Source organism: Styela clava, chromosome 11 (assembly GCF_964204865.1).
Source record: "Styela clava chromosome 11, kaStyClav1.hap1.2, whole genome shotgun sequence".
In the NCBI taxonomy this organism is placed as follows: domain Eukaryota; kingdom Metazoa; phylum Chordata; class Ascidiacea; order Stolidobranchia; family Styelidae; genus Styela; species Styela clava.
This window is the reverse complement of record NC_135260.1, coordinates 14,575,793-14,602,423: the sequence shown is the minus strand read 5'-3', so window position 1 is coordinate 14,602,423 and position 26,631 is coordinate 14,575,793. Positions and strand designations below refer to the sequence as shown.

Sequence of the window (26,631 nt, the reverse complement as noted above, 5' to 3'; positions counted from 1 at the left end):
GTATGCATATAGTCTAAATTTAAAAGTACGCCCGACTAAAGGTAATCGGAATAGGGTGTTTTAGAATTCGAAAGTTATTTTTTTTTGTGTATTTAAGAATACTAAATCAATAGTATACGTATATACTTACTATCAGCTCCTCCTGCCTCATAACCTGTGTTTTATTTTTTTCAACCTTATGCTTCCTCGCGAAACACAACGTTGACCTTGTACTATATTAAAAGAGGCGGGCCACATTTTTGTCATTCTTATTACGATTATAATTATACACATCCTACTCTCTGATTAATATTATGGTAATCTTTCATTTTGGACAAATAATAAGGTATTTAACTTTCTACGTAGCTTATAGAAAATCAGTTAATGACGATTTCCCTTTTAAGTATCTCGAAATATAATCGTTTAGCAGGGTATTGTACCTTAATTAGCGTTTTTAAATGGCTAATTGGTTTCGACAGTCGGCATTGGATCAGGGTAAAAGTGAATGTGGTCAAAATGGTCGGCTTAAAGTATTATATATTGTAACGAAATATGCATTGTTTCTTTTAAAATTGGGGACAATTGGGGGATTTTCAGAGAAAGATCATGAGATGAATCAGAAAGTTGTAAATTCCAATTTATGATTTATATATTTGTTATCATTTTTTTATGAAAATCAAGGTCCGTAAATGGTATATAGTTTATATACACCACGTTATATCACTAATGTAACTTGTTGGGCGTAAATTCGCTTGTTGGGTTTTCCCTAATAATATTATGGTTGGGAGCCTATAGACCACATGTTTACGCAATCGCCCATCACTTCACGTTTAAAAATATACCCACATTATAAGTATGATACGATGTATTACAACATTTACAGTACCGTATATTGGAGAACATGATTCGGTGTTTTGTTGTCTTAAAACCAGATGAGCACTCCAGTCGCTTCGATACCCTAGTACTTTACTCATAAGTGCTTTTACGTCAAAGAATGGATGTATCTTATACATTTCAACAACTGCCTTTTTCAACCAAATTGATGATAACGAAAAGTTAACAGGATTTGGTTGGATCACTATGTAGTAATCCGTTGATGACTTTACCTGGTTATTTAGCCCCAAATAGAGCACATCGGACTGAATTTTCAAGGTTATTTATTTCTATATGCAAATATGTAGCGGTTTCAAATCAAATCTTATTGTTAGCATTAGCGATCATTCAGTAGGCTAAACAAATACAATAAAAGCTAAGTTCAGTCCAATTAGGTCTCTGATAAAGCCACCAATGACGTCATTGGGGGAAATCTGTTCCCCACAATTTCAATCAATGATAGTAAATTTCATCGATGAAGACGCTGTGATCTAGTATCAGGTATCCGCTGGAGACAATTTCACATTGCTGTGAATTGCTGAAATTCTATTTGATTTTCGAAAAAAGTATATTTCAAAATGAAATATCCATGCATAATTCCGAACAGTGATTACTCTGTTGATTACTTTACTAATGTCACCAATTGTTACGTCAAAAGTACGTGCAGACGGACGAAAACCGCGATTTCGTATTACGATACTTTCGCGTTTACAGCAAGACAATTATTCACATGCAATAATTCATCCCCTTGTGCAGCACAGCAGGAGATCTCATTACCGTTAAATTCGATAGCATTTCGTCGATTGTCATAACCTGATATCGATTTCATGGTATAATATGTCTATATTATCACGTTGCTGATTGAAGGTTGTATAGTATGACAATCGATACACATAATTGTAGCTTTTTGTTGAATTTTATCAACAGATGTCTGATTTAAATCTATAGGCCGTTGGTAGAGATGTCTGTCCAGTTAGTAATTGGATGCGCCCTGCAACCAGTAAAGTGTGTCGTTAAACATTATGTTCGATCATAACCATCGGTTTGGTATGGTCCATACTATGGGCAAAATTGTGAGTCGTTACCTCGTGCATTAATTACTGCTTTCCATATATTATACATCAGAACGACAAATTCAAATTCAATGTTGAACATTGATCAAAAAAGGAAGTCATTTTTCTATTCTGGGTTGTCCCACATTCTTTTTTTGCGTTTTTGTATTTTTTGTGAGTAATTCCCGGATAAATTATAATATTGAAATTTCCATTCCCCAAGCAATGACCGTCATCAAACAGACAATAACAGGGCGTGCATTTTAAAAACAATTGATATATTCCGTTATGTCATTTCTGGAGCTATTCCCTATTAAATTAGCCTGATGTTCTTGGTAGTTGTCATGTGCATTCGGTAAAACAATGACCTTGGTATTTTTCTATTGTTACGTTGAATAATGCAACCAGAACATGTTCGCGGCTATTTTTGTGATATAACATTACTACTATACATAAAAGCGTTATTTTGTGGGACTTTCATTTGCTTCCAATACAGATTGAATTGAAGTTAAGGTTTAAATAAACGGTCAAGTAACAATGGGTGCAGTATATATAGCACATACGGGGAAAAACATTCACAAGTTTTGTATGGAAGTTTGAGATTCCCATTTTTTACTCATTTCCGATAGAGAATCCGGAATTATTTTCTGTATATTCCTTATGGCCATACTTGCAATTTTAAGTATTTCTCATGATATCATCAATTGATTTAGTATTTTTTTTTTCCATTTTAATAAATTCCTTCTATCGCGTAACAAAAATCATACGTACCTGAGTGTATTTGGTCGTGTATTTATCGCATTTATCTCATGCACTACTATCACATACGTAACGAATTGTTGGATTACATTAATTAAAATATTTTACGCATAAATACTAGTAAAGACAATTACGCTTTGTTGATCAAATTAGCCTTACATCATTGATGACGTCAATAATACGCCCCCGTTTGGAGCGACTCACTCGTGTATGCCCCACTTTCATGGTTATAATTTAATATAATATACTAGTACTAGTATGTGTCATCTTATTGACTTTACGTGACGTTTTGCGTCGGTTTTCCATCGTGTGCGTAAACTTCCGAGTATGTGACGTCCCCAGACCTACCTAGCCTTCAATGACCCCATATTTCTTCTATCACATGGCGTGATATTCGCGTACCAGTATTTAGCGATAGCGTATCTGGATTTTTGCCATGTGGTATGCGTCCCATGCCTTTGGATCAGCGTACCCCGCTGACCCAGTGGGCGTGTTTAAGGCGTTTTCGCGCTGCAGTCCTGAGATAAAAAAAGTGAGATATCTATATACCATGCCCATTTTTAGTGTATCGCATCTCAACAGTACCTTGATGGTTTTAGTAGGAATTCGATGAAAATTATAAAAGAATGAACGAAGTCCAGCTACACCTATGAATAAGCGGTAGAGACACGTTTTCGTAGTGACGTCAAACGGATTCTGTTACTGGACACGGCGTGCCTGACGTCAAAACCAATTAGATTCAGCCGTGATCAATAAATTCGATGATTAAAGAACGAATGTCCAAGAGTATGAATATGCCATTTAAACTTATACCAATCATTTTGGAGAATATAGACGAGTCTCAAACTAAAATTGACATATCAAAAATGTATAATGATCGCAAGATCAGTGCGATATATATCTGAAATATTTTGAACATTGTGAATTCTTTATAATTAAACTATTCGAATTTTGTCTTCCCTATACAAATGAAATGTAACATAATGCGATTCGAAAAGTCGGGTTGAAGCGTCGCAGCAATGCAATTTTCGATTGGGCGCCCGCTCTGCTCTTTTTGTCTTTTTCTCTCGTTTTTGTTCTCGCTCGTCTGCTCTGTTTCTTTCTTGCTCCCAGCGAGCGACGCAATGACGTCAATGGAAACAGACCTTTCCGGGTATATTATTACTCACTGACAGGCCGCGGATGCTCAGTCTACCAGTGAGGCTTGGGAGGTAGGATGTTACGCGCCAGAAAGAATTATATATTTTGTAGTTGTAGATTTTGAGTAGGTTTTAGAAAATTAATATTGTGATATTTGCACTTGAATTATGTTAGCTAGTATAGTGTGAATGGGTTTGTTCAAACGATAAATGTCTTTATTTTGTTCCATAGAATAGACCCTTTAAAATTAGTTATTACGAACCACGTCATGCAATTTTGCGACATGGTTATCAAATATTTCGCAAATCTTAAGCGCCCGGATTCCGACGATCGTTATCTTACTACCGAGGAGTGGAATTTAATATCAAGGGCGAGATCCCAGAAGGAGGCCCAGGCCGCCGTGGCGGTACTGAAACCGAAACGGTTCAAATCGTCTCATTCAAAGTCTTCTAAAAAGGCAAAAGTTGCCATGTCTGTTTGTACGGCAAACCGAAGATATAGCGAACAATTTATGCTACCGAATAATATGAAAAGGAGAGTGTCACAGGCTAGATCTATTAACAAGCCACCGTCGACCAGGAGGTCTTCTTTGCCGGTGGCTGCTACTGACGACGTCAACAATAACAACTATGCTGCTGTTATCCGCCCCCATTCCCACCCGGACATAAATCAAACGGCAGAGTATCATGCTCATAGGATATGTTCCCATGTTGCCAGCCTGGCTTCATCCCTCGAGAAAGATACATATTTTGCCGCAGAAGGTGTGTCGGCGTCATGGAACGCCGCCACCCGGTCGTTCACCGTGCAACTTCATAAAGATTTCCATGCGGACGGCAGGACTACAAACGGTGACTTGTTTCAAGGCGACAGGCCCTGCTTAAACGGATGTATAAAGCACTGTTACTGTTATGAGCCAGCTTGTGCTCGGTCGATCACCAGTACGTATTTTGCATATTTGTCAATTGTTATGTACAAATTGGATTCTGAATGTGTGCAATTTGCCTCCGAATCGATATTTTGATTGTTAACCTCTGATAGGGGGGATTATTTCAGTGAAATTACTGACCAGACGCATCTGTTCCTTCGTTGACTTGTCGATTTTTGCCAACGCATTTGCGTCTGGCGGCTCCCATATCTTAATACCAGCATCACTAAATCTGACATTAGGATTTATAAAAAAAAAAAAATTGTGTGGTGTTTACTACTGTACCTTACTTGATCGGTATAATCATCATTTTTTTAGATAATTTATCACACGGATAGACATGAATAAATAAATAAACACATGCACACACACTAAGCGCGCGGCGTGACGAAATATCAGTATATCTCATTATATTATTCCCTCTTCATATTGAAGAATAAATTCGCCCCGGGGGTTCCAGAGGACGACAAAAAAATCAGGCCGTCACGTTTAGGCCGTAACGCGTAATATTCTTCGGATGAATTTTATCTTATAATACTAGAAATAGGAAAATGCCAATTTTCGTGTCTTCACGCATGTACTTGGTTGACTTAGAAACAACCGTTTTATTTAGCACATTTCAATTTATTTTATAATTTCCAATTGATTTTACATTAAAGTAGAATATTTGAATATGTATCGACCTGGAAATGAAGCGTGTATATCCGGTACTTTCCGGTTGATATCATATATTTAAAAAAAAAATTCTGACCTGTAAAAATTTTTCTTCTGTAGATCACCAAGATGACATGATGACAACTGACCCAGAAGAGGAACCAAGACCAGCGTCTCCGAATTACGCAGCAATTAAGCAAAATCACAAACCCAGCACAAAATATCAACTCAACCCCAATTGCAAAGTTATGGGAATGGTCTCAGGTACATTACAGCATTTATTATTGTGTTTTGTTACAACTGGATTCAAAACTGTCGTAATATGCCGATTTCGTGCGTTCAAAAAATTCAACTTTTTAAATTTTTGACTTTTTGATTTTGAATTTTTGTAGCACTCTTATATGTTGACTTGTTTTGGTCTGACGATATAAATTTCAGGAATTCTTTTGAAAAGATTGTATAAAAAATAATAAAATATTCTTAAAGAACTACAGTTACTTGTAGATGGCAATTAAAATGAATTAAATAAAAAGGAGAAAATGATTTTTCTTTGTTCAAATGAAGAATTTTGACCTAACTGAGATAAACAATCTTATTTTTTATTGTTCTGCTATAAAACTTGCGTTTATTACTTAGAAAGATCATTTAGTTTTCCTAGTGCAAAACAGTATCAAAATATTTTCCCGAATTTGTATTAACTTATTATAAATGTGGCCGTCAAACGTATTATTTGCCTTATAGTACCAGATGTGTCTCTACAGGATGCTAATGCTTCTGATACTATTAGTTGACTCAAATCCAGACACCTTACTTTACAAATAAATTTTTCATGTTATCCAACAAACATCTGTCACTTCCAGTAGTTCTATTCATATGTATGTGCTGTGTATGTACCTTGATTATATTTCTTTACGTGGGTAACTTTTGCATCTCTGTCTGTAATTTACGAATTCTCACCTCGTTGCTGGCCAACCTAGATTTTTAATCTATTTATTTATTATTTTTATTTGACAGGTATAAACAAGAAAGCAAACAAACATCGTGAAAATATTCTCAAGTTCAAAACAATACCGACATTTGGTGTTGTCGTCAACAACGAAAGCGCGCTCGCAAAGGTATGCATGTTTTGTGACAGTCATAAAACCTCTTTATAGACTTTGCGGCTCTATTGCGACCTTAGTGGTCGGGTTTAATATCTCATTTTTGTTTGACGTCATAAGTTAGATTTCATTTCGTCCCAAGGTCGTTGGATGAAAGCTGACTTCTTAATCATATTGTATTAGACATTCTTACCAGTTGAATCAATTCTGCGAAAGATCGATCCACAACAACTTCTCGCTGAGTGCAACTTTTAATACTCGCCATTGGTCGGTGACGCCTTATTCGGTTATGCGTTGTCTAACGTTATTTTGTTTTTGCTGTTTTATTCAATCTTAAAAATGTGAAATAATAACTTTATTTGCTTTTTTTATTGCTGTGCGGTCAATCGGACTCCGACGCCCTTTTATTATCGCATTATCGGCTGTGTTTATTTGAATTAGACGAAACGTGTTCTAGTTATCGTATATCAACGAAATCCGTGTCATCGCTGCAGAAATTTCTTTTTAAGAGTCATAGAATTTTTCTCCGTGAAAAACATATATCTTACATATATGCCAGTAATAATTTTTGTAAATTTATTGAACTGTTCAAAATGGTCTAAATCTAAACCCTGTATATACCTCCACCTATTACGTGATTATTTATTAATTAGAGTATTGCTCGTCTAACACGACTTTAAAATGGTATGTTGCTCATATGATTATGTGTATGAGTAAAATAAAAATAAAACTGTTAATTTGAATATAAAAATAATAGATTTTATATTACCCCTAAACGATTTATCGATTTTTATGACGACGATAAAAATATTTCGTATCAATGAACGCAAAACATGTTTTCCTATTGGTCTCGTCGCCGTCGACGTAAGCCACTCATGTATTGGTTATTAACAATTGCTTATGATTTAGTTGAGCGGAAAGCCTTACGTGACCTATACATATGAGATATCATCTACAAGTCAACTCATTACCGAGCATTTTCAGAGTATCGCTCACAACCCATCATAGAAAATAAATCACAAAACAACTGGTATTTTCATGTAATCACGATTATGTGGATGATTAGAATTTGCAGTAACTGCGTTTTTCGATACATAAACCACACATTGTAAATTTAAAATGCTCCTAAAAAGTGTTTATTTATCAAATTACCGGTAAAACGGATTTCAAAGAACAAGTATTGAGTATAGCTTCGTGTTTGTGCGTGTCGGAAGAATTAACCAGATAAATTAGCAAAAAACGCGCTAATGACAATTTTTCGTGAGGCATCGAAACCGCGCCCGCGCTTTCTTTTTCGCCTTTTTGTTTTTTCGTTGTTGTGAATTTTACGGTAACGGCATGTTTCCCGATTTTCTTAGAATGCTCGATCGAATTGATAACCAAATTTACTCAATTTCTCATATTTTTAGGAACTCGATGGTGTGGACGTTTGGGGTGGCATCAACCTTTTTAAAGTTTCTGAAATGACAAACGGACGACCTCTATCTGCTACTTTATACAATATTTTGCAGGTAATGTCCCGAATTACGTTTTTTTTTTTAAATATTATTGCTTAACGGAGTTACATAGCTTATGTGCTTTGAAATACATATTATTAATTTATGTTTATTTTGTTTTTTTGTATTCTAAAAATTTTATTTTTTTTAACAGAAACGCGACATGTTGAACAAATATAAAATTTCTCCGCAAAAATGTTTAGCATACGTAATGACACTCGAAGACCATTATCGTAAAGTTCCATTCCACAACAATATTCACGCTGCCGACGTTTTGCAGTCTGTGCACGTTTTATTGTCGTCTGCTGCCCTCGACGTGAGTTTGATTTAATTTTTGATCATTTTTTTTTTCTGATTAAATTTCGTTATGATTCATTGTTATGCGGTTAACGTACAAATATTATCGGCGTCTACCATTATCAGTATTACTTTATGTCACCACAATTGATTATAATAGTATAGCATCGTCTGACAGAACTCTTTTGATAACGATGTTTTTATTTTTCGCCATTTTAGAGCGTCTTTACTGAAATCGAAATCCTGGCGGCACTGTTTGCAGGCGCTATGCATGACGTTGACCATCCCGGTCTCAATAATCAATTTCATTGTGCTACAAGTAAGTTATGCTTCTAATTTTTTTTATATACAATAGGTGAAATTTCCAGTTCCATCTTCTAAACTATGACCTTTCTTTCACCAGGAAGCGAACTGGCAATCATGTATAACGACGAATCGGTTTTGGAAAATCATCATTTGGCTGTTGGTTTCAAACTCATGCAGCAAAAAGATTGCGACTTATTCGAAAACTTGACTAGAAAACAATGGCAGAGTTTTAGAAAGACTGTTATTGACATGGTAAGTTTAACCGTAGCCTCGTTTAAGACTAATTTTCACCATCAGATTTGATGGTACCTCAACATTAGTTTCGTATTAAAATTGAAACTAGTATAAGTTCACCGTTCAGACAAACGTAACCTCAAATTTTGAAAATTATTGAAATTGCCCCTACTTGAAGATTCGAATAGTTACCGGAGATCAATAGCGTCGACAAAAAAACAAAATTGTTTATGGAGACTGTATTCGATTAAGTTACCACAAGAACTCGTCACTCACTATCATTTGTTCTGACTAAGCGAACTCTAACTGAAAAATAAATTATAAAATAAAAATAAGTCCTAATTATGCACATCCCATGTATGGCGTATGATTTATGAGGTAGTTAGCCAAGTCCTCGCGGTACCAAGCAACGACGGCACTCTGCGCCAACCCCCGGTATGCAATTACGTCGTCTTGTGTATTGTGACGTAATATAATAGTTTCGATGTCTTCCAATAAATATGACGTCATTATCATTTTAAGTGATGAGGAAGACGAGCCTTGTAAACAAATTCTGATAACTTGCTATGAGTATAATTCAATAACACCATTATCGTTGGCGTGATTTAGCTGTTTACTACTCATTATATTACGTCTTTTCTACGTAATACCTTTATGCTAATCTGTTTATTATCATTTGTTATCCAGGTACTCGCAACCGACATGTCAAAACACATGCAACTATTGGCTAATTTGAAGACAATGGTGGAAACGAAGAAAGTAGCTACATCCGGTGTACTCATGCTTGATAACTACACCGACCGAATCCAAGTATTGCAAAATATGATTCATTGCGCCGATTTGAGCAATCCTACCAAACCACTAGAACTATACAGAGGATGGACAGACCGAGTTATGAACGAATATTGGCTTCAAGGAGACGTGGAAAGAGATCGAGGACTCGAAATCAGTCCCATGTGTGACAGACACACTGCTTCCGTGGAGCGCTCTCAGGTAAATATAAAAGATTCAAATACATATTACTTTGGCACCGACTTGGCCGGGATTGATTAATATTTTTTCTTTTCAATTGAATGGAATAAACAATTATCCTTTTTCTTCTTTAGGTCATTTTCATCGACTACATTGCTTACCCACTTTGGGAAACGTGGGCGGATTTGGTTAATCCAAATGCTCAGGAAATTGTCGATCAATTGGTTTCGAACAGAGAATGGTATAGCCAGCAAATGCCTGGAAGGTAAGCTTTTTTAATTTTATTAGAATAAGAATTTATTTTTTGCTATAGTCAACTCGTTGATGAAATATTATGTAAGCGTTCAGATTTCATAGCCTGTAGTGAATGTAATTAAATGGCAATTTTCCTCTTTAGTCCCTCTCCTGTTCCCGAAGACGGCGCTGAAAGTGCGGACATATCTGACGACAGTCACACCGCTGAAGCAAGTCAAGATGAAAGTTCTTGCTGCGATTCTGGGACACCTCAACCTCAGTCCAACAATTCTCCGGCTGCAAAGTTTCAATTTCAACTTTCAATGGACGACGACAAGTCTTCGACAAAATCTGACCAATCACAAAGCAGTGGCAGGATACCTTGTATAACTACAGAAGATGCTGATGGGGACAAATCTGCTGTAAAACGAGAGAGCTCTCCGTGATGAGGCTGCTCTCTTCAAAATGGACGACATTATCTGTCACCTAAATGATCTAAAACAGGCTCTGTTGGAGTCAATGGGTGCCTTGCGAGCTAGGTGCTCAATGCGGAGGCCAGTAGACTCTGAAGTATGAAGGAGCCGAAAGGCAAGTGGATTGTAAACGGTACCATGAAAACTTAGTACTGCGCTCTCAGCATTACGCAAAACGGAGTGCTTTACAGCACGGTTGCCTTTGAGACGATACAAATTTAAAACATTACCGCAAGACTTCAAGACCGTTTGTCAACTGACATTATTGTTATTAATATTATCATCATTATTTTTACCATCGCAATAGCCTTGACAGAATTTTGTCATCGAATCATGATTGGCCGTGTGTTGATCTAATGTACCACCTAATGTGGTCCGATGATAGACATCCTTCTGGCCATTGAGACAAGTTACTGCTGTCGCACTGTATACTATTATATTATTATACTATACGATTTACTATTATTAGACTAGATAAAAGGAGTGAGACTATTTCGCAATATTCGGCGCCTATTGCGCAACATTTAGCTCCTATTGCGCGTCGCTCTATTTTACTATTTATTGCTTTCTATAATATTGTAATATATTGAAGATTCAGTTATTTTTGTTTTTATTTTTTGATTACAAAAGTAATATTCGATTTGCACGTCATTGCTTTCGATATTTTACAAATCGTGTATCGATTCCCCTACCTGATTTTAGAACGATTGAACAATGGAAATATTTGGGGCCAATAATTGCCGTTTGCAAAACATGGAATCGTGTTATTGTGTTGGGCCGTATGAATGAATGCTACTACTATTTTGAATGTAATATTGCCTGTAATAAACTACGAAATTTTCTTATTGACGATACTGCGAATTTCATTGCCCACTCATTCATGGATAGTGAACAAAATTAGTTTAGCATTACTGTATCACATCATTTGTTTATTATAACACTGTTTTTCTGCTGCTCATTATTGCCGAGTATAACATTAACTTCAATAATTATACGACGAGTAGGGTACGTGCATGTAGTACTTTTTTGCTGTATGTATGTCGATAAATATCCGACTACCTAGGTAATGTTAAATAGGATTTCCACGGTAGTATCCGAAAAATTAAGGATGTGTATTACATTTATCTTAAGATTGGTAAAATGTTAATCAATAGCTCATTTACATTTTGTTTTTTTGTTGTTTTTGAGGACGTGATATTCCTTTTTATCTTGCGAACCCCACTGTTTAATGATATAGTTGACATATCATTATTGGCCTGTTATTTATTTATAAGCTGTTGCTAATGCTATAAGGTTACGAATTGTATGATAACTATAGAAACTATAGAACAAGTAATTCCATTTCAGGATAACGTCAAATATTGGTTAGCAAAATTGTTTTTTATTAGGTTCCTCCAGTCCCTTCTGAAAAAGCAGAGAGGTCTTATGGTTCTATTTCGTTACTATTTGTTCGATCTTTTCTCGTTTTCCCTTTGTCGTTCGTTCTTTTATTTTATTCGTTTGATTTCTTTTATTTTTTGTTATGCAGTTGTTAACATGATCTTCATGGAAGTTGCCTAGTCGAATAGGGAGGTACCTTGTCATTGTGAGCTGATGAACGCATGCAAGAATATATTATACTTGCTTATATTTGATAGCCACAATGACAAATTGTTGTTATTCGACTGGGCATATATTTCAGCATTGGAACTGAATTATAAATTGTGATATACAATGAAATATTTCTGGTGTTTGAAGATTGATTTGGGGGCTATTGAGGTATCAAGATAAGGCAACTTTTCGTTTCGGGACTTACACAAAGCATTTTGGTAGAGTTGTGCCAGACTAGGAATCACTAAATGTAGTTTCACCCGATGGTGGGATTCAGCCGGTTCGCACCGGTTCTATAGAACCATCTCGTGGAATTTTATGAGATCAGCAAACCGGTTAGAAGTACTGGTTACTGTCAATGTTCCGTTTGTAACAGAACCGGCTGACAGAAAATGCTGGCTGACTTAAAAACCCAAATTTGATCTGCGCGGGCTAGTATCAGATAGGCTTACTTTCATGACCGTAGTTTAAAGAACTGAAGTATATCGCCAGAGAATTTATTTCAACTCCGTAATCAGTATTCCGGGTGATAAAATGTGATGTAAAAGATAAAAATTACACTTTGAATTCTTATGATTCCGACATAATAATCCTGATATTAAGATGAATGAATAAGTCGAAATCGCCGAGATTTCGAATCGGGATCCCAACCACAGCGACATGGATGGGTGTTTCGTGTCTTTTGCGAGAAGACATATCGTGCGATTGGTGTGAACCACCAATTCTGCTTCGAATGAAACTTTTAAAACCTGTTACAAGTATTTTCTTGTAGTCTTAACTTAAAATTGACATTAAATTTGAATTATATCTTACCTCCAATTCAATTTACCTAATGAACCTTTTCCCGACCATCAACTTTCTTATTTATTTCGTGACATTGGCCAATCAGCACGATGCGAAAAGTGACGTAACAAGGCTCCCTTTACGCATCCGCTCAGACACTTTTCTCACTCAGACAGATTTTTAAGCGTGGTCGTAAACATTACTTCGTTTTCGCGTTAGTTTTCTGTTGTGTTTCGGAAACTTAAATATAAATCAGATAATTCAATCAGCACTCTGTCTTCCTAGAAGTTTTAATTTATAGTGGGTATACGAGTGTCCATCAAAAATAAAATGCGCAATAAGTCCTATTTGAAAGGTAACATGTCACAGCAGCATTTATACAAGAGGTATTGCAACAAACTGAAAGGAAAAATAAAGAAAGCTAAACAACTTCATTATCATAATACGCTTAAGCAAAACCGAAACAATATAAAGCAAACATGAAAAACAATCAAAGAAATAGTAAATGTTAAAAATGACAAACAGAATACTATTACAGAAATTATGTTACAAAATAAAACTATAAAGTAATAAACTAATAAAGTTGCTGATAGCAAATGAGTTCAACACCTATTTCACTAACATCGGTCCAAAATTAGCCAGTCAATTTAATGATGTTTCGGATTACAAAAAATACTTCCTTTTGAAGATCTCGCAAACCATATTTCTTCAGCCTGTTTTACTCTCAGAAATAATAGGTGGTATTTCAAGCCTAAAAAAGGGCAAAGCTATTGGTCCTGATAACATTCCATCATGTTTCCTTCAGCATATTGTAAACATAATATCGCCAGTCCTTATGATTCCGTTCAATGAATCAATACAGCTGGGTATGTACCCTTCAGTATTCAAAATTGCTCGAGTAACACCAATTTTAAAATCTAGTGATAATAAAATAATATCTAACTACAGACCTATTTATATTCTTTCTTGTTTAAACATACTTTTTGAAAAACTTATATATGAAAGAATGGTAAAATTTATCAACAAACATAATATAATAAATAAATCTCAATTTGGATTTAGGGACAACCATTCAACAAACCATATACTATTTTAGACATGATGTCTTACATCTATGACAAATTAGAAAATAATGAGATTGTTTGTTCTGTTTTCATCGATTTGAAGAAAGCATTCGATACAGTTGACCACAAAATTTTGCTTCATAAACTATCTAATTATGGATTTCTTCCAATCACTTTTAAATAGCTACTTAACGAACTGAGTTCAATTTGTAAAAAATGGCGATGTAGCATCTAAAACTTTACCAATAGTTTGTGGCGTCCCAGAGGGATCAAGTTTTGGCCCAATCCTTTTCTTAATATATATTAATGATCCCACCAACTGCTCTTAGTAACGAAACTATTCGCTGACGACATCGGTCTTCTTTCCAGTCATAAATCAATTTTAACTTTAGAGAATATTGTAAACTATGAAATGCTGAAGGTACATGATTAGATGGTTTCAAATAAATTGACAAGTAATATTGAAAAATCAAAATTTATGATAATTACTCCCCAAAAGCAACAGGTAAACCATGACTTATCAATAAAAATTGATAGTACCAAATTAGAAAATGTGTTATACAAATACCTAGGAATTTTTACTGATTCTGGTCTTAAATGGGACAAACATATTGAGCATGTGGTGAAAAAAATAACTAGAGCAGTCGGTATCACCTACAAGCTCAAACAATAAATGCCTACGTCAACCCTGCGCTCTGTGTATTTTTCACTCTTTCAATCTTCTGTTCAGTATGGAATCTCAGCATGGGGAGCTGCTGCACAAGAATATTTAAAACAAATTAATGTCTTACAAAACCGAATTGCTAGATCTCTTTGCAATGCAGCACCTAGAACTAAGATTAATCAGCTATATTCGACACTCAACATTCTGAAATTGAAAAACTTATATAATTTTGAAATTGCAAAACTAATGTATCAACACCAAAATAAATCCCTACCTGAAGCATTCGATAAATATTTTACTAAGCAGTGTAACACCCGCGCACATTACACCCGATCTTCTTCGCGTGGAAATTATATTGCTCCCAAATATTCTACTGCAAGAACACAAAACTCAATCAAATACACAGGTATCAAAATATGGAACAATATTTCACACGAAATAAAATCACATGGCTACACAACTTCCAAGAATACATATAGAAAGTATTTACTCAAAAACTACCGGTAGTCTTTATAAACTGCTTCAAGAATACATATAAAAAATATTTATTCAAAAACTACTGGTAGTCTTTATAAACTGCAGCTTTGCTGACAGTTTCATGGCCTATTGTCGTCTTTGTCATATAAATTATAAACAATAGCGGTTCGCTTCACTGCCGTTCCGTGACATAGCTTCCGAGTCGCCTGATATAGTATTATTTTTCTTACCCTAAACTTTTTGTCTCTATAAATCAGATTCTGAATGCGCGTGCGGTCGCTCAGCAACCTAAACAATTTTCCAGTTCGTTGATGAATGATTGACCGCTGTTAGCTAACCAACTGAAACTATAAGTGGCTGAAGTCGCCTCCGATCTCGATGTATGCGCTTAAGGCCTAACTCGACCTTGGGCCAAATTTTATTTTCTTCCTTAATTATATGTTGCTGGTTGTACATGGAGTATAAGTTGTGCCTTAGAATTCGTTCATGGAGGTTGCTTAATTTTTTTCATCAAATAAAATGATCGCTCGATTTAGTGTTGCATATGACAATAGATAAAAAATTTAATCGCTGCAATTATACGGAAGTACAGCTGAATGATATGGTGAATTATTTTTATAATTACCGTATATCAATTGAATTTCCCCGACTTTTATTTTTACATTCTCTTCCAAATCATATATGCTGATTCATATCAATCTTGTTGGTTAATTATCGAATGAATAGGTTTCTCTTCGTGCTTATTGCTTTCATTTATTTCAAATTTTATTAACTCCTTTTTAATCTTGGTGTCGCAGACTTATGATGACCATCTCTGGTCCTTCGCGACTTCCAGTTAATTGCAATGAAATCCGTTACTGTAATGCATAAGTACTTTTTCCTATTTTGAATTTGTGTTATGATTTCTTGCACGACGAAATAAACTTATTGTCTAATTTAATTGCAGTAATAAAAAATTAGTGTAGGAATAGCTGTGATAGACTAGGCTAAAATTCTTTACCGGTACTTTTAAAAAACAGATTCTTGTATGGGATGAATCATAATGATGGTTTGAAACACATACCCCATTTTACAGGCGCCAACTTGCAAATGCACTCTCAAAATAGCTCCGAAAATTTTGCAATGGTAAACTCGGTATGTTAGTCGTTGGGTAAACTCAGGGTAAACTATATAGGCCGCGAGCCGAGACCCTGAAAAACGCCTAGAAAGTGAATTTCGTAGCGCACATCAGGTAACTACCTGAAAATGATTTTAAAATGTTCCTTAAAAATTTAGTAACAAATATTGCCTTGTTCCCACTTCCAAAAGTTGCACGTTTTACGGAAAAGACGCTTTTACTACAAGAAATATGTGCTACGATCTGTCCTATATTCTATGCATTTTCGGCAATGAACAATGGCTTCTGCATGACGTAACAATTGAATCGTATCAGCTGTTAGCGAGCGGATGAATCTTAGTTATTACTGCTCGATCTTGCGTTGAGTTGGGCAGCCTTTCCATAGCCCTGTTTAGTTATTATTAGTTAAGTTATGCTAAGACGTTGTTAAAAAGTATAAGTAAGTTATTAAACACTTGTAGATCCTTGCCACGGATAAGGGCCGTGAGACGAAGCCTTGAAAACGCCCAGAAAATGAGTTTCGTAGCGCACATCTGGTAACTAAATAAATTCTTCAGTTTTGTGTGAAAATGAACATACTGAACTCATTACAGCTTGTTCTACAATCCTGATGCGAAATTGAATATAAGAGGTTCCCGGAAATTCAATAACCATAAGTTTACAACACATACATAAGAATTATGCAATTCGAGAGCCCTACAGCACACTAACACAAATGTATTTCTGTAATGTTTTGCCTGACCAAAATCGGACTTTCTCAGTCAATCATAATTTATTAGGTAGATTACGAAAAATATGGCATACATGTAACCTACAACAAAAAATACTTTAATTGTGTGACAGGAGTCGCGGGTGACCTCGAAAGCAGCGACACCAACAACGCTGATTCACATTAGCGAATAAATTTTATGTAATAACCACAAGTAGCTTACAACAAGAACAGCATAAAAAGCTACATCCATTTTATAGAAGCTATCAAACGTATTTATTTTTAAGCAATGAAGTCACAAATTAACATCGTGAGCACGAAAACACAAATAAATCAGTAATTTCTCACTTAGAAATTTTATCGTAAAAGTCAAGAAAATTAAATGAATGTACAATATGTACATAACATAGTGAACAGAAATATTACAATTAGTCTTTTTTTAGTTTGTGTGGTTATGTATTTGAACAAGGGCAATATTATTTCTAGAAACAGGACTACGACACTAACAAATGTCCGGAAAAAACAAGAGAGCAATGCTCAAATATATGGACACGCAGTCAAACATTTCACATAAAAACGTTACTAAATAACATGCGTCAACTTAACACCAGCCGAATCGGGGTACAATTTTTGGTACAGTGACTGTCATAGCCGTTTAGGGCTGATGGACAATTCGACTACACGGACAACTCACCAGGCCTAGGGTGGTGTTGCCAGTCTGCGGACAATTTCATTCAAACCGCTATAAAACAAAAACCAATATATATCTAACCCGTTAATTTTTTCACCGTGGGTGCATTGGCGGCATTTATTCTACACGCTAAACCTCGTATTAACTTTCTACGACAAAGGGTTAAAGCTATACAAATCCCCAAAGTACGGCACTCGAAAGACGTATTTGCGACCGAACGACCAGTGTGCGACCACGGATTTCAAGCCTTGATCATCGTTTCTGCTGCGTCGAGACTATCGCATACGCAGCCAAACAGCAATCAAACAGACAAAACACGGTGGTCGCAAATTGGTTGACAAAGATAATATCGGCGTATTAGGATAGGATTTACATATTTATCCCGGGGGATAGAAGTAACTATCAAAGATGGTTAACACAACTCTACCCACCTGCCAAGTTTCATCTTTTTATCTCTTATATTTGTATGGATTTTCAAGCTTTTGACAGCTACGAGTTAGTTCAGTGTCACCGCGCTGTGTTACGGTACCAGAACTACTCTATCTTTAGAAGTTCCTGTCTTGTGACAGCGTGAAAACATTGGGCTTCTAATTGCATTTCTGACCGTCATATATTTCAAGAACGCGGTTATTTCGAACAAAACTCGTTAAATTATAAACAAAGCACCACATCACAGCAATCAAACAGACGAAAACACGGTGGCCGCAAATTGGTTGACAAAGATATTATCGACGTATCGGAAATGCAAACCCCCTATTCCCCCTCCTTCAAATGTAGAAACGCGAAACTTTCAAATATGGTTAAAAGAAACACAACTCTACCCACCTGCCAAGTTTCATCTTTTTATTTCTCATATATGTATGGATTTTCAAGCTTTTGACAGCTACGAGTTAGTTCAGTGTCACCGCGCTGTGTTACGGTACCAGAACTTCTCTATCTTTAGAAGGTCCTGTCTTGTGACAGCGTGAATTGAAATTGCAAGATGGTCCGTTGGACACAAAATGGCGTCCGATATCCGCAGAACGTTTAGTGACGTCATAGCAAACAAAAACAAATCTTACAGAGCTAACAGAAATATTTTAAATGAATAAAAGTAATAGCCTTCTGGAGAAAAATTTCATCTTCAACCACTGAAAATTTCAAAGCAATTAGTCCAGTAATCAAAGAGAAAAGCGACTTTTTAAAAACGTGTCAAAGAACAAGAACAACAACAACACAAGAGAGCTACGCACAAATATATGGACACGTTAGACCAGAGCGAATCAGTCTTTACCGGTACCTTTGACGCTACCGGTACCCTCAAATAAGTTCTGAATTTCCAGTAGCAAGAATTTTGCAGAATCAAAACGTACAGCCAGTCATGACACTGACTAAAATCCGTGTTCCCATGGATAAAAAATAATACAGCAAAATTTTAGACGAAATATCAAATTTCATAGAATTCACGCAAAATTTTGAGATAAATAAAAGTAATAGCCTTCTAGCGAAGAAATTAATCTTTAACCACTGAAAATTTCAAAGCAATTGGTCCAGTATTCGAAGAGAAAAGCGATTTTTTAAAAACGTGTCAAAGAACAAGAACAACAACAACATAATATTGAAACGATCGTTATGGCCACTAAACGTGTCCAATAATATTGAAACGATCGTTATGTCCACTACGTGTCCAACAAGAACAACATAATATTGAAACTATCGTTATGTCCACTACGTGTCCAATAAAATAAATGATACTTATTAAATCAACTGCAATATCTAATTCACTTTCTTCTGAATTGTTTTCGAAATCCACTATCTCGAAAATCGACTTTTCCTTTAAAAGTGTACTGTGATTTTGCAGTCAATACAAAAACAAATATCTGTGCAATTTAAGTTGATTTTGGCACACTTGCATAAATTATTTTGACTACTTTTCTTACACTTGCAGTTTGCCAACTCAAGAACTGATTTGAGGGCCACATGCGTCTCCAGTGAATCATTGTTGGGTGGTTGAGTATAATCCTTATGTTTGCCAGTGTTAAATAGACGTGCCCAGGTATCATTTACATTCTTCATATCTTCTTCATACAGTGAACAAACAAATTCCTCAGCTTTATTTATTAATGCCTCGTTAACCTCAAAAGATCTTCATAGTTGAGAAAAAAATGAATTGAAAACCTCAATGAAGTCTCCAACATGAGTTTGATGGGCTGTTCCAACTGCAGAAAAGTGCTAAAGTATTTCAATATGAATAGCCCATCTAAGCTGTTTGCAACTATTATGATTCTCATATACCTTTACGCTTCAAGACTTCTTGTTTAATCCATTTTATAGCACTGATAGCAGTAGGGATCAGAGCCTGCGTTAGGTCGGATTGGTGGAACATTGCCGTTTTCTTTTGTAGTACAGTATCTAAAATGAGGAAGAAAATCATATTTGGAACAGCATGAGTGTAAAAATACCACTAAATAGTAATACTAACTAATACCTTGAATACATAATGCATTTTATCTGATGTACTCAATGAGCGTATATATGCTCATTGCATGTACTACAGTCCAGCAGTGTTTGCATACCATTACTAGACTATAGCTACACGAAATTTTGATATATCACAGTCTGAAATGCCCTATGACAGTATGAGTATGGACTATGGACTATAGACTATATTTTAAAACATCAACTGTCTGTCTACAACTTGATTTCTCCCCTCTCAATCGTTTCCAATGCTATTTTTCTTTCCACTCCGGCATAACTTATCATTGCTTCCCAGGTTCTTGTCGACTTAATGAATTTAGATTTAGACCAACCGACATTACCAAAATTGATTATTTTCTTCTCTTTCACACAACCGTGCATTAAAGAAACAGCCATTAATTTCTATTTCCAAATATGCTGTGGCCTATATAGTAGTATAAGTCTGCTGAATAGTCAAGAAGAGTCATTAAATTTATCATAAACATTTCATGCAAGCCAGAAAATATCGTTGTTTGTGACATATTATTCTAGGTCTAGCCTTCCTTGGAGTTACCGCACCGTACCTATTTAACAACGTCTTATGAGCTAGTGTTCAACTAAAATTGCTATTCATGGTAAGGATATACAAGTGTTTAATATCTTACTTATACTTTTCAACACCTCCTTAGAATAACTGACCTAATAATAACTGAAAAAAAACTATGGAAAGGCTACTCAACGCAAAAGCGAGCAGTAGTACATCTGATATTCATACGACCACGGGGGATCCACTTACAGCTGACTAATTTGGTTGTTACGTCATGCAGAAGTCTGCACATGATACCGGAAAAGCAGAGAAAATAGGACGAATGTTAACACATATTTATTGTAGTAAAAGCATCTTTTCTGTAAAAGGTGCAACTTTTGGAAGTGGGAACAAGGCAATATTTGTTACTAAATTTCTAAGGAACATTTTAAAATCATATTCAGGTTACCTTATGTGCGCTACGAAACTGAAAGATAAATGGCTTCGGCTCGCGGCCTAATAGGAAGAATTTTTCGAGGGTCAAATGTCGGGGAAAGGTCCATAGCATCATTATGGAAACATCATAATTCGCGTATATGGTTTCAAGCAAGAGTACAACTCTTGAAGAATGAAAGCCTGATGAAGCCGAAGGTGACCGTGCATTTGAACCCATGCGTAGGCTAGGTACGGTATATCTGCGGGTTCAATCTATATGCTGGTGCTAAAACCCAGGGGTTCAAATATCCGCAAAACAAAAAAAAATTCCATATGTGCAATAGTATGCAGGTGCAATTGTCGTGAGTTTAAATGTACCGGTGCGGTACCGGTACGTGGGTTCAAATGTACGGTACCATATTCAGATATTGGTATACCGGGTACCGGTATCGTTGCTAACATGAACTTGTTCACTACCGTACTAGCGAGGTGGAAATATCAAGTTATACTTTAAAGTTCTTAAACCACATTTTTGCTGTAAAGTTTTCAAAAATGTCATTTTACAAATTGGAACTTGGTCGAGATATCTCATTCTCGAAAACTGCATTGCTGAAAACGGTCGTCTGGTCGTTGGTTCAGAGTGCTTTTGGGCTTGTTTGTCAGTAGTTTGCTACAAATCAGCATAAGTTTCTGTCGATGTTTCTTCCTCAATGTGCTTGTTTTGGTAGTCTACAGTTCCTATGAAAGCGTAATACTAGTTTTGTGTAAGTGTCATCTTAAAAATATGTTGAGAGTTTTGAGGTCTCAGTTGGATCCGCAGACTCATGTTCACGGATTGTATTTTGTTGCGGCAACTACTAATGGTAGCCACCAGAGTACTGGGTGCAGACGATTTTCAAATGGGCAATCTTTTGTGAACAAGAATACGCATGGATCATGGAAAAATTCGCCCCAAAGAAATCCCAAAAAGACCATTTCTGAAAAGTTTAATAAACTGGTTTTGACAAGTCTAAAACGATGGCCATTTCTGAAAAACTATTATGAACAAATGTTGAAAGGTAAGCTGGTAAGTCGACATTATTTTAGTAATAAGATATTGTACTAACATCAAGTCAATTCGCATTAGAGAACTAGACTAGACAACTAACATCAGCATATTATTGTATGAACACATAATTTTTTTTATTTTTTGACACAAATACCATTGGTTTCAAGAGGTTGGTCGTTGCTTTAATACTATGACTACATCAACTCTCATACTTACGATTTGAAATATTAAACTTTGAAATTAAAACTCCATGTCCGCGTGTCCTGACTATGTTGTAATGCCAGATTTATCTGTTTTCAATATTAGGCTACCTATTGTGGTACTTTGCATACCTGCCATCCTAAATGAAAATACATAATGAACTGTCAAATTTGGGCCTACTCACTAAAGGGCCTTTTTTAATATATCTTTGCAGCAACTAGAATAACTCTCGTCAAGGTTGAATTTTTTGTGTCAACGAAGAAATACTACAAAATAGTTTCAAATAATTTCATCTTCTCAGTTAACTTCTGACATGCAAGCTGAAAAGCATGGAAATTTTGACAAGCCAAACTCCTGCCTCCAACCCATTGTCCCCAGAGTACCTATTGGACCTTCCCATATAAGGCATATTGTATGATCAGCCTGGGTACTTGATAGCATATTTAACTTATAGCATAAATAACTTATAGCATAATACATAAGAAGTTGTTTGTGTCTTGTCAGTTTTTTATGTCAAAGTTGACTGCTGTACTCATTTCCATTGTAACAGTTGGTCAACCATGAATTTCTTCATCCATCATATTGAATGTTAAATTGAATATTCAATGATAAGTCCAGAAATAACATTTTTACTCCAGGTTTCAATAGACAAGTTTCTGATTTCAGAACATGGAGGTCGGTTTCCAAGAAAAGAAAACTTCAGCCGAATTACAAAACAACATATCAGGAACATAAAGCTGTGTTTGATGTAAGTTAATTAAAACTCATAGTATTTCATCACAATTTCCTGTTTGTTTGAAAAACCGTATCCCTAAATCAAAGCGAGTTCGTACATCATTTATTTTTATTTATATGATCTTACACTGTCTTTTTTCCTGAACAGGTCAAAGGCAGTCTTCTGAAAACATCATTTCTATTGCCTTTATTTCTACTGCCAATGGGAATCGTTATTGTTTTTATTCCTGTGTAAGTTTAATCCTTGTAATTGCTGTTGAACTTGAAAATATTATTATACTAGAAGTAAATGATTTAAGTCATATCTTCGTGCACTTTTGTCTAGCATGGTATTGTCGAACTCAAAGGTATTCTATATGTAGGATATATAATATAAGAGGATAGTTTCAAGAATTAACTTTTGTAGCAGCAACATATTTGAAAAATGGGTATGATTAAATTTTAACATGAAATATTATTAAACCAACATTTTGATATTTGGCACTTAAGTGATCATTTTTTTTGTCGAAAGGCAACTTTTACAGAAAAGATAAAAAAAATTCTTTTACAAGTGAAAACTTTTCATTACAACTGACTTCTTGTAACAAGTTCTCATCCATTCCACAGTAAACACTAGAAATGAAAAATTATTTATAAAGTATTAATAACATATTCACATGGGACACCTAAGTTTTTGAATGAATTCCATAATTCATATTGGCTAAATTAATTTAATATATATCGTATAGTAGGCTATGTCCTGCGACTCTATTTGGAAAAGTTGAATGTTCTTCACATCTTCATACATACATTGTATTTACAAATTTTCAGCGCCCTATTTCCTCAACATCTTTTACCACATTGTTACTGGAGTAAAAAGCAGCGGAAAATTTTTTTCACTGATATGCATATGAATAGAAAAATTCACCATGGAATCGTACTACATCATCTGAACTTCATTAAAGATAATCATCCTAGCGCAGCATTTCAGAGAGCTTTAACAGATCTATTGACACTGGTTTGTATTGATGAACAAGAGTATTATTGTGATTATGCATATCAGGGTTTCCCAAACTGGGGTCCTATAAAAAGAATTTGATCAATCTCTATTTTTTTGGTCGAGCGTTGCGGAGGAATATCCATTGCTGTCAGAAAAAGCTGTTGAAATTTTATTGCTTTTTGCAATGACCTACATGTGTGAGGCAGCATTTTCAAATATTACCAACTTGATGACAAAATACAGGTCAACCCGTGCCATGTCGAACCGACGAGTTTGCTTGTCACAAATTGCTTCGAGAATTGATAAATTGTGCAGTGAAAAGCAACCACATCCATCACATTAATGTCGTTTGAGTTGTCCGTCAAAACTGAGATTCACGAATTGTTATTTATAGCAGCGCGTCTCTATAAAAATTTTGAACAGTTCAGTAATACCTACTGCTTTAATTATTTCATATATGTTCAATTAATAGATGTTTTCAAAGAAAAGTTTTCTACTACATTTTTTTTATGTGGCCATACAATGCCTTTTAAAACAAATTTTTCAGGTGAATGATTCAACCAAGGTCCCAACCAATGATGATCTGAGGAAGTTTCGAGAATGGTGTTCTAGTATAGAAAATCCACTAAGTTTGGATGGCTTGCCGCCAGTACTCCTGGTTCGTTGTTGATATTAATAAAAAGTAGCTTTCGATGAAGATATTGTTTGGATAATGTTAAAGTCTACACAGATGTTGTTTCATATGTATGGTGAAATTATCTTCACAAGAGATGCTTTTATTGTCGCTAGGCTCGTAAAACAAAATCCTATTCATAAACTTTTGCAGAAAACTAGACTTCACAAGAGATGCTTTATTGTAGTTTTATAAAAAAAAAACGATTTCATAAATTTTTACAATAACTATATCATAAATAAAAATCTGTGTTGCACATTCGGGATATTGCAGGATTTATAAATCATTGTTCTATGGTCAGGGTACCCGATTACATTTTTGCTTCATAAGCAATTAAGAAGGAAACTTCCTTTTTTGCTACTCTGATTATACAGCAACTAAGTTAATGTTATGAAATTTTTACAGCATTCATTTTGCCATATAAACTTTCTATGGAAATATTTCCCATCACCTTGGTTGAGATATTATCTACATCATCGAGTGAAGTTAATTCTTGAATTCGATGAAAAATTAAGAAGAGAAAACCTCGTTTATGATTTATCAGAAGATGAACTGCAAGAGGTATGTACCACTGTTCATAAGTCATAGTTAATCCACTCTCGAATGTAGATATTTGGGTTTCTTTTTCACTATCATTCGTGAAATTATATTATCTATTTTGAAGAAAGGAACAATGGGAATTTACTCTGAAATCCTATATTTATGATTAAGCTTTTCCAGGTTATTCAAATTTTAATTGGTCAATTATATTTTGAACCAAGTAGTGAATTAAGACTATCATAAATTATATTAGCACAGTAATGCCATTCTGCTGACGAGTATTCTTTCATTCTACTTGAGGACTTAGAAGGGGAGTGATTCTTGTAAGATCACTGCGCAGTGATATTGCTATTGTTTGATTTTGTTTTCTATCCTTCCAGGCCACTTTTCTTAGAGGCCTCGATAGCGCAAATTTAAGTACAGAAGCAAACAGATATTGGCTCAAAAATTGGCTTCGCCATACAAGTATATTCGCAAGTAATGGTATGTATTTACTACTTTTCATATTGTTTAAAAAATGTTCATTTGCTATGTTATGTTTGAGCTTATCCTATATTCATATGAACAAGCTCTATCCTGTAGAGCAAGTATGAGCAATTACGATAATTGCTTGATTGGTTAACATAGCAGAGTGTCTAACATAGCCATTTCTTCGACATTGTCAAGGATTGTAATGACAAATAATCCTTCATCTGACTGCAAATGATAACAGTGAGCTTACCCAAGTTGTTTGTCTCTCGTCAGTTCTCACAGCTTCTTAATGAGGATTTGGTATTTTACTTTGGGGCAGTATATGTAAAAAATAATGCCTTCTCAATTATCCTGCTCTTGCAGTGTTTGTGTTTGTTTGTGTCAATTGCATTTTCTGTTTGTTTTTTGTCTGTTAAATCTGCGGTATTAAAATTTCGGACACCATTTTCCTTTATTCAAAGTACAATACCTAAATTCAGTTCTGTTTTCAGCTGTGGATCCTTCCTACATTCTTCATGCTATGGTCTTTCAGTCACATAATTATTCTGATCTTCGTCATCAAAGAAGAGTATTTGATCAAACATGACATCCTCTCTTCAATTCTCTGTGTAACTTGAAGCGATTGAAATATTTAAAGGAAATGATATCCTCAATTTCTCCAAGATTAATGTGTATCAAACAAACGAAAGACGAATTCAGGGATTTTTCTTTATGAGCTGTTTTTTTCAAGTATTCAAAATATTCAAGTACATTGAACCATATGTGAAATACAGTGCAGACCCATGTTCAAGATTTATTTTTTGTTCTATTCTCAAAGTTTGTTGGTAAATCTGGGCCAATACATGTGTACCGTCCGTATGACCACGTTTGTACAACTTTTATTTATGATCAGGGAAACGGTTTTGTGGATTCGATGGAGTTCTGTTGTTTCACCAGTAAGAGAGTGCAAAAACAAACAAATATGGTTTACAACGCTATCCGAGCTGGGTAATAGGATC

The 26,631-nt window shown here is 35.2% G+C and overlaps 2 protein-coding genes across 14 annotated transcripts in view; both read left to right on the top strand.

Annotated features, from left to right (window-relative positions):
• The window catches only part of LOC120347437 (3',5'-cyclic-AMP phosphodiesterase 4C-like), a 123,243-nt gene extending 111,030 nt beyond the window's left edge, over positions 1–12,213 (top strand). For 11 of the 12 annotated variants that reach the window (XM_039417408.2, XM_039417407.2, XM_039417406.2 and 8 more), the window contains 9 exons: positions 5,503–5,646; positions 6,397–6,497; positions 7,892–7,993; positions 8,133–8,294; positions 8,495–8,594; positions 8,679–8,833; positions 9,503–9,808; positions 9,922–10,052; positions 10,185–12,213. In XM_039417408.2, the coding sequence (XP_039273342.2) occupies positions 5,503–5,646; positions 6,397–6,497; positions 7,892–7,993; positions 8,133–8,294; positions 8,495–8,594; positions 8,679–8,833; positions 9,503–9,808; positions 9,922–10,052; positions 10,185–10,467 (1,484 nt within the window). In that variant the 3' untranslated portion in view covers positions 10,468–12,213. Of the gene's footprint in view, positions 1–3,949; positions 4,742–5,502; positions 5,647–6,396; positions 6,498–7,891; positions 7,994–8,132; positions 8,295–8,494; positions 8,595–8,678; positions 8,834–9,502; positions 9,809–9,921; positions 10,053–10,184 lie in introns of those variants that run through there. The other variant, XM_039417412.2, reaches the window with a different exon arrangement.
• Positions 12,214–21,413: 9,200 nt separating this feature from the next.
• LOC120347466 (LETM1 domain-containing protein 1-like) lies at positions 21,414–26,494 on the top strand. Of its 2 annotated transcripts, XM_078118129.1 has the most exons (9): positions 21,414–21,891; positions 21,937–22,044; positions 22,874–22,983; positions 23,119–23,201; positions 23,781–23,967; positions 24,497–24,607; positions 25,028–25,183; positions 25,543–25,645; positions 26,125–26,494. In XM_078118129.1, the coding sequence occupies exons 1-9, from the start codon at positions 21,771–21,773 to the stop codon at positions 26,217–26,219; spliced, it is 1,074 nt and encodes a 357-aa protein (XP_077974255.1). In that variant the 5' UTR covers positions 21,414–21,770; the 3' UTR covers positions 26,220–26,494. The 2 variants fall into 2 exon arrangements, with proteins under 2 accessions (XP_077974255.1, XP_039273396.2); XM_039417462.2 differs by having other exon boundaries at positions 21,417–22,044.
• The last annotated feature ends 137 nt before the right edge of the window (positions 26,495–26,631 follow it).

Excerpts from the sequence above, each read along its gene's own strand:
- LOC120347466 (XM_039417462.2), top strand. The coding sequence starts at position 21,771 with ATGTTGAGAGTTTTGAGGTCTCAGTTGGATCCGCAGACTCATGTTCAC. Across the intron at positions 22,045-22,873 it reads TTATGAACAAATGTTGAAAG|GTTTCAATAGACAAGTTTCT; the intron begins GTAAGCTGGTAA and ends TTTTTACTCCAG. Across the intron at positions 22,984-23,118 it reads AACATAAAGCTGTGTTTGAT|GTCAAAGGCAGTCTTCTGAA; the intron begins GTAAGTTAATTA and ends TTTCCTGAACAG.